This window comes from Cygnus atratus, chromosome 27 (genome assembly GCF_013377495.2).
Source record: "Cygnus atratus isolate AKBS03 ecotype Queensland, Australia chromosome 27, CAtr_DNAZoo_HiC_assembly, whole genome shotgun sequence".
NCBI lineage: Eukaryota > Metazoa > Chordata > Aves > Anseriformes > Anatidae > Cygnus > Cygnus atratus.
The window spans coordinates 5,516,552-5,529,497 of record NC_066388.1 but is presented as its reverse complement, the minus strand read 5'-3'; the positions used below and the strand labels follow the sequence as shown (position 1 = coordinate 5,529,497).

General features: G+C 40.5%; 1 protein-coding gene across 9 annotated transcripts in view; it reads right to left on the bottom strand.

Moving 5' to 3' along the window:
- Window positions 1-12,946, bottom strand: part of ANTXR1 (ANTXR cell adhesion molecule 1) — a 117,226-nt gene that overhangs the window by 83,468 nt on the left and 20,812 nt on the right. For 8 of the 9 annotated variants that reach the window (XM_035568810.2, XM_035568816.1, XM_050715797.1 and 5 more), the window contains exons 9-10: window positions 5,704-5,764; window positions 2,097-2,195 (exon numbers count right to left, since the gene is read on the bottom strand). In XM_035568810.2, coding sequence (XP_035424703.1) covers window positions 2,097-2,195; window positions 5,704-5,764 — 160 coding nt within the window. The remainder of the gene's footprint in view (window positions 1-2,096; window positions 2,196-5,703; window positions 5,765-12,946) is intronic. The other variant, XM_035568811.2, reaches the window with a different exon arrangement.

The window sequence follows — 12,946 nt, the reverse complement described above, 5'->3', positions numbered from 1 at the left end:
AGAACAAGTCTTACGAGGAGCGGCTGAGGGAACTGGGGTTGTTTAGCCTGGAGAAGAGGAGGCTCAGGGGAGACCTCACCGCTCTCTATAGGTACCTTAAAGGAGGCTGTAGAGAGGTGGAGGTTGGTCTATTCTCCCACGTGCCTGGTGGCAGGACGAGGGGGAATGGGCTAAAGTTGCGCCAGGGGAGGTTTAGGTTGGATATTAGGAAGAACTTCTTTACTGAAAGGGTTGTTAGGCATTGGAATGGACTGCCCAGGGAAGTGGTTGAGTCGCCATCCCTGGAGGTCTTTAAAAGACGTTTAGATGTAGTCCTTAGTGATATGGTTTAGTGGAGGTCTTGTTACTGTTAGGACAGAGGTTGGACTAGATGATCTTGGAGGTCTCTTCCAACCTAGACGATTCTGTGATTCTGTAATACTTATCTCTGTGGGCTGCATGGAAATGTCCCCAGAACAACAAATATACCATGGTTTACACCCCGTGCTTTTTACTTGTAACAGTCTCCTTCCTTGTTCCCCTCTCCAATCCCATTTGTTCCTTTCCACTCCTTGCCCTCCAACTTTTGCTCTTCACATGTATCTGAATTAAGCAACCATGAACCACAGCCAGCCAAGCTTTCTTTTAAGTGGCACAAGATTTGGCAACTCCCAAACCTGTCTACTGTTGAGGAGGCCAGCATAGCAGCACGGAAGTATTCAGGACAAGTTACGTACACTCATGCTTTGTAAATGTACCTGCCCTGAATGCTTACTGGCATTCCTCTCAAGGCAGACAGTCTTAGCAAACAGTTCCTCAAAGAGCAAATTAAACAGATATTTAAGCATGAGCAAGTCCAACATTGAGCCATTAGACTTTGACATGTAAGAAACTAATTAATGCATCTATTTTATACTTAAAAGAGTCTGGACTACTTCCAAAACTATCAGGCAGCTTCTGAATAAATTCTGTGATAGGCAAAATGAATTCTACTGTCATTGGTGGCATGAGCTATGAATTACTCTACCTGGTTTCCTGTGCGGCTTTGCAAGTATGCCAGATGAGAACAATAGGATCATTAGCTCTTCCAGCTAAGTGGTCCTCACTACCCTTTACAAAAACACTAGACACTCAGGGGCTAATATGGCTATCACATTTGTCAGAAAACAGCAACTCATGGGAGTTGGGCTATATTTTTCTTCTGCTTGGTAAACTCTGCAGAGGAAACTGTTATTCCAAGCTTCATCCAGAGAAACACAGTGTTACTTTAGCCACTGTACCAACACAGCTTCCAATAATAGTGTTTATTTGAACTGCATGAACCGGCCTGCTAAGTACCACCAAAATACAAAAAAGAAGAGAAACAGATCTGACCTTGCTACACACTTAGTCCAGAAAGACATGCACTACACAGACAAGTATCTTTTCTTCTATATTTAGTCCTCTCCACTGCTTACATACGTATTCACATACTAGCTATCCGAGTTGTGACTCACAATACCAACAGTAGTTTTCCTCTAAAAAAAAATATTCTCTTTGCAATGAACCTGTTACTCATATGGACCAGATGATTATGCTTTTACCAGCGCCTGAGGATGAATGCTGGGTTTTAGAGAAGTCATAATCATCCCTAGAATTTCACTGCTTGGCAGGATCCATTTAAACTTACTTGCATCCTTTTTTTTTCACTTGTGTCTTACACATGCACAAACTGGGCCCTTCATCATTGGCTGTAAAATCCAAAGGAGCAGCTCTTTCCATCCTCACCAACTACAGTAAAAGCTTATGCAGTAAAAATACTAGATAAACTTTAATTTGGGTTCATAGCATATATTTTTTTATTGTTGTTATTTTTTACATTCATGGCAGCTCTGACCAGTACATGCCATTACCTTCCTCTTGGATACAAGCTTAACTATTCCTACCTCTCTCATAACCCTTCATGGAGCTACGTGCTGAGGCTGGCTTTCCCTCAACTTCACACCCTTCTGCAAATTTAATAGCTCCTCATCCTATAATTATTGCCTTCACAGTCAAAGTATTTGAAGATCCTAAATGTTTTCCAGGCAAATGCCTGCTAGTGCAGGGTCATGAAAAAAAAAATCAAAACAGCTTACTGAGAGTAACCGTGTCATTGATCCTGAAACTGCAGAGTACTCTGTCGACGTTACGGGCATGTCGAAATCCATTTCCTCTCACGACAACCTGAAATGACTCTATAGCAAAAGAAACAGCAGATTATTGATCCATAGGGAAGCAAAGAATTGTCATTCAGACAAGGCACATATTTCAAGAGATTTTCCTTAAGATTTCTCTAAATTAAACTAAAATTTGCAGCTTAAACAATTTGAAATTTATAACTTTTTTAGAATGGAATTTTCACATTCTTCCTACCCCATTTTATTTTGAATTTTTGGAAATGGGAAATAAAATACAACAGAAGCATTTTAACTGACCTTCTGTGAAAGCATTAAGACAAATTGGCTTTTCCCCTCCTATGGCTGCCATTTTAAATAGCAGACAGTCAGTCATCTACTGCTGAGCACTGAATTGAGGTCCTTTTTGGAACAAGCAGGGCTGAACGATGAGATCATATCCTCACAAGTCTTTCAGATGACTCTTCGCAGTCCCTTCTTATTCCAGCTACTTGAACCTAGTATTGGGAAAGGTTTATGAGCTTCTTGCAGCCACCAGCATTAAGACTGCCTTGCAAGGAGAGCACTACCTTCATACTTAGATTTTGAATCAGGGCCATAGTCCCAGAAAGTTCAGACAGCAGACACAGGGGCTCACGCTCTACAGCTCCAGGTTGTGAAGGAACCAGCCCCCACAATTCCTGTTGCTATCTAGGAGAGACATTCAGATAATCCCCACTGATGTTTCTTTTGGTGAATGTGGATTGTGCACAAAATGTTTCCAGTCCCAGACAATGCAGGAGTAATCATATTGCATCAGAAATACCACCACAGTTTTAAAATTCCCAGGAGCAACAAGGAACTGGAATTTTCAAGACTCAAATTTTTCTCCTCGCACTTTACAGTCCCCGTCTTCCTTCATCTCCCTTAAGGACTCACACACGGTACTTCTCAAAAAAAAAAAAGCAAAGAAAAAAAAGCAGATTTGCTCTGGAATCTGGGCTCTCTTCCAGGTCCCACTCATTTACAGCCAAGCTGCAAATCATCCCACCACATCTAGCCAGGGAAGCTGCCTCACAGGCCCATTATATGTTGTCCAAGAGCATTTGGGCAGAACAGAGGAGAAGAGCTGTGTTCTGGAGTGCAGGGGCTGATGAATACTTAGAGAAATAACAGAAATCTTAACTGCGGGGGAAGAGTTCAAGTACAGTCAAAGAACAGTGTATCAGTGATGTCAGATTAACCATAGTGATCCTGTCACCGCTTGGGATTGAAATGATCAGATCCAGTACACACCCTGCATTTCTATGTGATGCAAAACCAAGCCATTGGGAAGATGGCATTTCAGACAGAAGTATTGTGGTTAAAAGCTCATTACTCAGAAGTGTCTGGGACCAGTCTGCAGTGCAAGAGGTGCCTTGGGTAACAGAGTCCTTGTTCTATCCTTCAAAAAATAAACAAACTGCAACCGGTCTTCAAGACTGTGCACAAAACCAAGTAAACTTGGGGTATCAGAGCTAAACCTGCCAAATTTATCTCCAAAAGACACCAATGCAACTAACTCTCATTCAGTGACACTATCATTAGACTCAAAATCCTAACTGGTAGAATTAGCTTCAGTTTGAAAGCAACAGAGTATTTGCCCAAATTCAGAGATTAAACCTTCAGTTGAGCTGGGAAGACCTTATTGCTCTCTCCAACTACCTGAAAGAAAGTTGTGGGGAGCTGGGAGTCAGACTCTTCTTGCAGATAACTACTGATAGGAGTAGAGGGAATGACCTCAAGTTGCTCCAGGGGAGGTTTAGGTTGGAAATGAGGAGACATTTCTTTTCAGAAAGAGTAGTGAGGCATTGGAACAGGTTGACCAGGGAAGTGGTGGAGTCACTGTGGGGGGGTGTTCAACGAAAAAGAAACCTTTTGCTTAAGGACATGGTTTAGTGGGTGACATTGGTCATAGGGTGATGGTTGGACCAGACAATCTTGAAGGTCTTTTCCAACGTTAATGATTCTATGATTCTATGATTTAAGTAACTGTTTGCGTTTTTCAAGGTTAACACTGCTCCTCATGTAAATCACTGGCCAAATTCCAACGTGGACAGTTTATATAAATCCTCTCTACATTTCCTCTCATCTGGCTTTGCTGGATGCAGCTTTACCTTATACCTAAATTCTCATTAAGACACACTGAATGGGAGTGATAAGATGTATAAGTAACTAGCAAGCATATTAGAAAGTGTTAAGTATAAATCATGTTTGTAAATCATCTTCTGGCTTATGACGTTACATAAAGATCATTTTTATCACTCGCTTAAGCATGACAAATCCTCTATAAATGCGTAAAGTGAATCCTAGTTTTCATACAATTTCCTTCCTTTCCCAATCATTTATGAAACATCGCTGCACTATATCATTATCACTACAATGATCATCTAACATTCTCAGGTAGACATAAACCTGTTTTAGAACTATTTAAATGGCCAGCCAAAATCAGAAATAGATAACTATGAATTATAATTCTAAGAACTATAATTCATGTCAATTATGCCATCCTGGCTTCAAAACACAACTATTATAGTGACATGCATGGAATGCAAAACTGACCCCTAATAGTTATTGGGCATTTAGCCTGGTATCTTGCATCCATCAGGAAAATTTGATTCCTCTGTAAGTTTAGGAATACAGACAGATAGTTGCTCCAGGAATAAGAAATGCAGGAAGGGTGATTAAAGCAACTGCTAAGCAAGTGAAAACAAAGAAGAAACGACGATTGGCCTTCTTATTTGGAGTACCAAGTCAAGAATATGAGATGCAGAACTTGTCAGGAACTCATCTTTCTCTGCAAACTCTTCAGCTCTGCTCCCAAAATCTCTGCTTAATCAACTGCTATACATTCAACAAACAGTTAGGAAACACTTCATAAAAATCAAATATTTCACAGAAATCTAAAGGAAGAATCTAAAATGATTCACAAGCTTTCTTCCAAAAAGGATGAGTTCTGCTGAACACAGAAATACTTGCCAGGACTTTAAAGCCACCACGTACATAGTGCAATCATACTAGATCGAGCACACAAAGGGGTAGTGTGATTCACACAAGTAATCTGAACAATATTTAAATTCTAGTCCTCAGTCACTGTATCAGTCCTAAAGGCTGAAGATATGCTTAAAGATACCTTTAAATCAAAGTTTGCTCATTTGAGATTTTGCTAGTTTCTTAAGAAGCACTTCCCTCAATCCTCTAAGGTGAGAATTTGCAAAATTCTAAACCTAATCACAGTCTTTTCTGATTTTATTCTGTAATTTCGCAGCTTATCAACTTCAAGTTTGGCACAGTCTGAGTAAGACAGGCTGCTTTGACTGAAAGATCATTTAGGCAAAACTGTCAAATTCAAGCCTTTTCTGTAAGAAAACCTCATTTTATACCACCTGGTAGAAATAGGAAAAATGCAAACTACTGTAAGATAAAAAAGAATTTCACCAAAAAAGTAAAAGATTTAGCTCCAGTTAATTAGAGCTCCTGCACTCTATAGCAATTAGAAAGAGAGAGATTTTAGGCAAAATAAACATCTAGAACCTCTATTTATACTTACCTCCTGCACATATACTGGAAGGCTCTGCAGCCAGAATTTCAATACATGATTTCTTCAAAATCTAAAAAACAGAAAATAAATGTCATGAATTATCCGAGAATTGTTTCTCTAGAGGCACACAAATATGAAAGCTTGAGCACTTGTTCTCATCTAAATGCTTAACTCAACATTGAAAATTGCATTTATGTCACAACTATGTCATCTTAGCTTTCCACTGTAATTCATCCATACTGCCATACATCTTTGCCCTTCCACCACAAGGTATTGCTATTTAGGAAGGTAACTGATTCCCACACTCCAATATCTCAGCACAATCTTGCCTGGGTCAGTGGTACAGGGTAGTACACAGACTAATTCTCCATAACAACGAAGATGCACTCTGAAGGGTTCGTGAGGCAGTGACATTGCCCTCACTTTGGAGTCACACCTTCCTCCCCAAAATTATTTTGGGGCCCAAAACTCCAAACTTTACATGAAAATATCCTAGGAATGTCTATTCTTGAGTCTCAGCAAGGGGGTTCAAACTTCTTATGTTTCTAACCCAATCTATGAGAGCATACCTGAGTAGATCCTCAAAGTCGCACTGTGATTTCACATGAAGATGTAGGACAATTGTTCTAGACTTAAAGCAGGCTTGTTTCCACTTAGATTAAGTTGGCAAGAAATTTAAATTAAGCAGTATTTCTTTGTAAGGGCTGGCACTGCCTTAAACCACGTTACAAGTAGGCAGTAATTTACACAAATGCTTCGGCATCAGGCTTGGCAGACTACTTGCAAGTCAAGAGGATCACACTAGATTTGGACACATTTTATTCCCATAGTACGTTAGAATTGCTCAAGCTGTTATTTGCAAATATCAGCCTTTCCCCGGCTCTGAAGACTAACTCAAATTCTTCACTGCACACAGTCAGCAAACTTGTGACAGCATCTGTGAGCCCCTGTGAAAACAGCAGCAGTGACCAAGAGTAGTGGGTGTTCAGGATTGGGCTGAGCAGTTCCTACACAAGGCAATTCTGATCAAAATTTAGGTCAGCTCTAAGAGGCAAGTAAATGTCAGCCAAGCATCATGACTCAAATCCAACATGAAAATTATTTTCCCAACTTTAAATTGAAACATCTGTGAGGAAAGAAAAGCAACCAATACAATAGATTCTGAAAGAGATAGTCAGGTTGTTCTTTTTTTTTTTCCTCTGCAGTCATGGCTCTCTGACTTTTATCTAATTGCAAAAGGTACACATAGAGCCATTATTTTTTTAAAAACTTTTAAACGAAAGTTTGATTTACTCAGAAGCAGGGCTGGTGGAGACTGAAAGGGTATCAAGGGACTGAAGGAACCAGAACCATCTGAGCCACTGGCAGCCTGGCAAGTGAGGAGAAAGATTTGCAGGAACAAGACTGTACAGGAACTGTTAAGAGGAAGAAAGAAAGAGAGAGAGAAAGTCAACAGCTGAGAGCTGAGCTGAAAAGCATTAGAAGAATTTAAAAGAGTTAGGAAAATACACAGGGAAAAAAAAAAAAAGTGGACCGTAAGAACACTCTTCCGAAGAATCTGCAGCTTGCTATCCTTTCATGTTGTGCCATTCCTCTGCTACCCACCCCTTACTCATTCCAGGTTCTGCTGCTCTGAATATACAACATTTTTCTCCCACAGTGACTGGCATGTCTAATGAACATAACTAAGACTTGACATTTTTCCAAGTATTTTTTCCTCTCCACTGAAAAAATGTCTCATATAAGAATAGACCCTTTTTCACATTTTTCCAAATTCTCCTTTACTTTCTGTTCCCTTCACCCTCAGCATGCCCAAATCAAAATGTTTAATGTATATTTCTTCTCTTCATTAATTTTCATCAACAAAGTGAAAGAGGAAGGAAGCAAATGATTTGGAGAACAAAAGTGTGAAAAATACAATAAATATTTTCATTTTAAAAATTAAGTAAAACCACACATGTCTGAGTCTGAAATTCATGACTTCTATTCAGTTATTTGCAAACAAACACACAGTAAATGAAATCAGATTGGGGGGTGAAATATCAAGTGTCTTATGCAGAGCTCCTTTCCAGTTTGATCCAATTCATAAACATGTCTATAAAGCTCACCCTAATGACGTTGGTTTTTGTTGTTTGTTTGGGTTTTTTGTTTGTTTGTTTGTTTTAGTGTCAATTGCAATATTTATTTTGATTTAGAATAAAAAATTTCCAATGTTCCAAGCACCTTAACTTAAAATGAAATTCAGGCAGCAGTAACTATTGCAAAAGAATTTCTTTATGTCTCTTCCTTATTATAAAAATACATTGAAAAAGACTACAACTTATTTACAGTGGAAGATTCCACCTGATTGTCTGTTCTCTTGCTTTCTGAGGACTGCACAGCCTCGAGTAGGCTGTAGGTGTGTTCATTCACTGGGCTGGCTCCCCAGGAAAGCAAAGTGACATGCAATAGTGGTGATGTAATCTCCCAGCTGACTGCCTGTAAACAACTCCAACTGACTCCACATCCTCATTTCCATATAGAGAACTACAACACTGCTCCATGGCCTCAAGGCAGCTTGCCTTGAGATCAGTGCAGAAAAGTATCTGAAGCACTTGCTTGCGCTTTCTGAGGAGACATCCCATTGTCTTTGGCAGCATGTGCTTAATGGCCAAGCTCAGCTTCCCAAATCAGTCTCCTGTTGTACTACTCTATGGGACTCCAATTATGCTCCAGCTTCACACATGCTCCTGGGAGGATCTCTTGCTAGTATTTGCTGACGTGTCAAACAAAAAATGCAACACATCCTTGTGGATGTGTGAAATGGTTTTATTTTTCAGAGTTGTCTATCAGCACAGAACTGATTTTAGCATTATCTATGACTAATTTAGCTTTCTGCCAGGTGATGTTTTGAAGGCCAAGAAACTGGAGAGGTACTGCAAGTCACCTGGGCCCTTTTAGAAATAAAGAGAAGAAAAGGAGTGAAACTGTCCAACTGCTGGTACCTTTTGTTGGCATCCACAAGCATGCAGCCTGACTACTTCACCACAGCAGCTGCATAATATTTATAATTGTTTTCCACTGAATTTGGGAATTCTCATTAGCAAACAGGATGCTGAAGTTTAATGGACAGTTTCTGCCTTCTCAGTGTTAGTGTGAATGACCTATAGTCTAAGGCTAGGTATTCATTATCAAGCTCCGTTGGATTATTAAATAACAAACTCTACTGCCAATTACAAAAGAGTAATTTATTTGTGAAGTGTTTCCTGCCCAACAATATCTGCATGAACTAAGAAAAATAAATACATTTAAGTCATTTTTTTTAAAGATGAATTTGGGGGAAGCAAGCAAAAGTAGAAAGTGTAATTACAACCACTGAAAGTAACAACAAACACCATTCAGGTGAGACTGGGGTTCACAATCCTCTTTAGATGGGCAATCTATCTAGCTAAGCCAAGAGGCTTGCTTTCCTGACTTTCTCTTTGGCCTATGTAGAAAGCTTGGCTCTGAAGGAAGACAGATTCAGAACATCTATGTGAAGCTCCTGCTCTGAACTGCCCACTGTTTGAACAGCTAGCTCAGGATGAGTACATAAATCACCATGTTTCTCATACTTGGTCTATCATGCATTCACACTGAATTCGCAAAAAAGTTCCACACTACACAGACGCAGGACTGCTGTTTGTCCCAGAAGACATTTCTGTAACAGAATTATTTGAAGATAATGTATTTCCAAGCTAAAATTTCTTGCTTGAAGGCAAATCTAAGCAGATATAAGACTTGAAAAATACTGGAAGCAGGAAGACACCACTGGATGATGGTATACAGGAGATTAAATGTAAAGAGATTAATAATTTGCACCATTTATAAGGAAAGGATGCAGTCTTACAATACAAAGTAGTTCATACTGTATCATTCCTCATACATCTTAACTGCTTCATGAAGGACCCTGCAGCTTTCTCAGTGAATCTTATCTAAGGGACCTGGGATTATGTCTCTATTTGAGATACGCTTTGTGGTAGGGTCACTGTTTAACACATAGCAAGGATCAGGGAGTATTCTTGCTCCAAGCCACTGCTCTTTCAGTCAGTTTGGGTTAAAGGCTCAAAAGAAAGCAATGACTGGATCCTGTCCTGACTCTCATGTTGCTTCATAGTTCACTGCCTCCAGCACTCCTATCAAAGACATGGAGCAGCAGAGGAACTTGAGTTTCATGTTTTCCTTGTAAGACTTGCTCTGTTTGCTTTCAATTGACAAATTATGATCCATAGAAGTTTTTCATAAAAAAATACAACACAAAGAAAAATAACCAATTACTCAAGATCCTTCAACTTTTTTTTTTCTAAAATTACAGCCATCAGGTGTCCAAATCTCATGGCTCTTTCAACATGAAAATGGTCTCCTGTGAAGACCATTTGAGGCCTGGATCTAGTGGAGTCCCTCAAGAGTCAGTGGTATTCAATATATTCATCAGCCTGAATGAGGGAACAGGGTGCACTGTCAGCAAGTTTGCTGATGACACTAAACTGGGAGGAGTGGCTGACATGCCAGAAGGCTGTGCTGCCATCCAGCAAGACCTAGATAGGCTGGAGAGTTGGGAGGGGAGAAATGTAATGAAATATAACGAGGACAACTGTAGAGTCCTGCATCTGGGCAAGAACAACTCCAGGACCAGTATAAGTTGGGGACTGACCTGTTGGAGAGCAGTGAAGGGGAGAGGCACCTGGGGGTCCTGATGGACAGCGGGATGATCATGAGCCAGCACTGAGCCCTTGTGGCCAAGAAGGCTGATGGCATCCTGGGGTGTATCAGAAGGGGTGTGATTAGTAGGTCAAGAGAGGTTCTTCTCCCCCTCTACTCTGCCCCGGTGACACCACATCTAGAATACTGCGTCCAGTTCTGGGCCCCTCAGTTCAAGAAGGACAGGGAACTGCTTGAGAGAGTCCAGCACAGAGCCACGAGGATGATTAAGGGAGTGGAGCATCTCCCTTATGAGGAAAGGCTGAGGGAGCTGGGTCTCTTTAGCTTGGAGGAGACTGAGGGGTGACCTTATTAATGTTTATAAATCTGTAAAGAGTGGGTGTCAGGAGGATGGAGCCAGGCTCTTCTCGGTGACATCTAATGATAAGGCTAGGGGCAATGGGTGCAAGCTGGAACACAGGAGGTTCATCTTAAATAAGAGAAGAAACTTCTTCATGGTGAGGGTGACAGAACTCCAGAACAGGCTGCCCAGGGGGGTTGTGGAGTCTTCTCTGGAGACGTTCAAGGACTGCCTGGATGTGTTCCTGTGTGGCCTGATCTGGGTGTTCCTGCTCTGGCAGGGGGATTGGACTAGATGATCTTTCAAGGTCCCTTCCAATCCCTAACATTCTGTGATTCTGTGAAGACAAATGCTTTGTGTACATCAAGAAAGAGGTGCTTTGCATGGACAATGAAGGACTGAGATAGTTTGTTTTCTGGCAAGAACAAGTATCTACAGATTCTTTACTTTTCCACTGAATAATTAATTTCCTTCTTGCCATTCCATTTACACACCTTTCTACACAGCCTATTGCAATCCCAGGAGTTGGACTCTATGATTCTTGTGGGTCCCTTCCAACCCAGGATATTCTATATTCTACAATCACTCCAGTGCAAAGCACTATCTGCTTTATAGGATATGTGCTGGAATTCAGACTCTCTGGAAGGGATGAGAGAAAGCATGATCCCCATATGACAGTGCTACCATGCTTTCAGAAAGAGATCAGGTCATAGACTCACTACTGTGCAATTACTGCTTATGACCCTCCCTTTCAGGGCTGATAAATCTTACACCAGTCAGCTGAAGTGGTTCTTGATTAAGTTCCTAGAGGCTGAAGTCTTCCTATTCTCTTAAACACAACTGGAAAGGGAGTCAGAACTGCTTCTGGAATTCATTAAAAACAGCTGCAAAGGGAATGCAGGGCTGGGAAGCAAACTCATGTATTTTGTTGCTTTCTTAAATGACATGTAACACCTGATTGTCTAAGAGAATTGAGGCAGTAGTCCCACACTTGGACAGTGTCAAGAAAACCAATACACAAGGGATTCCTTCAACATGCAAGAGCACTAGGGAAAATCGTGCCTATGCTGAGGGAATAGGTTTTTTGCATGGTACTACGTGGTCAGAATAGTTTGTAACTGCCGTAAACACAGAAATCTGAGACACCCCCCCTGGTGAACCTACCCTCAAGTAGAAAGTTGTACATTTCATCTGTTTTATCAACTAAAAAAGCCTATACCAAAATGAACAAAACACGTCCCTAAAAGGAATTCCCATCCTTCTTTGTAGCCATAGTAAGCAATCTAATTAAAATGGTTATGAGCAAAGGAAAAGAAAAATACTGAAAGTGATCTGAAAATACACTGTTTTCTAATGATCGTTTGGCACTTTTTACACTTAGAATAAAAATGGCATATACATCTGCTCATATATTCCTTTTCCTGCTCTGTTAAGGGAGGCCCTGGTCCTAGGTGAGACAGGATTATGCCACTCAAAGTTTTAGATCTAGAAACGGAGATGCCTTACGAAGCTCTACTATTTGCCAGTAGAGACCACAGAACTATTTGCATGACATGTACACAAAACACAAGAAAGTGATCAATCCATGCTGCCTCTCCACTTGTCAGGTGAACAACTAGTTTATCCCAGCCATTCAGAAATGCACCAGCTCTTATACAGTGCACCCAGCCCCTAAAGGAAATACCAGCAGTTGATCAATATGAATTGAGGAACATAGGTCTGGAGGAAAGAAAAAATAATGACATCAGGAGGCCAAATATGGAAAGCAGAGTTTTCAGGATTTTGGCATACGTAACAGGATCCCTTCCGTCATTCTAATCAGGTCAGCTGTGCAGCACATCCATCAGGACAGAAAGGACACTAATCAACCAGGGAGATGGAGATCAAAAAGTGCTCTAATGCCTCATATGGAGTGTGCTATAACATGTTTCTGCTTACCCACACTGGGGAAGCCATTTTATAAATTGTCACAAAGTACCTAGTAATATAAATTAGGTGTGTTACATCAAGAAGCAAGATATATGAAGATAAAAATGGGCTCAGAGCTTCCTGTATTTTGACCTGTTTATAAACTCAATCTTGAAGTAACAATATTAGTACAAATAAAGGTTTATTTGGACCAAATGTTTAAGTGATTTATTAGCAGTCAGTGGGTCCTTGTGAAAACAGGAAAATTAAACCTTCAACTGTGCAGGTTAACACAAACTAACAGGCATGCATGCAAATACACGC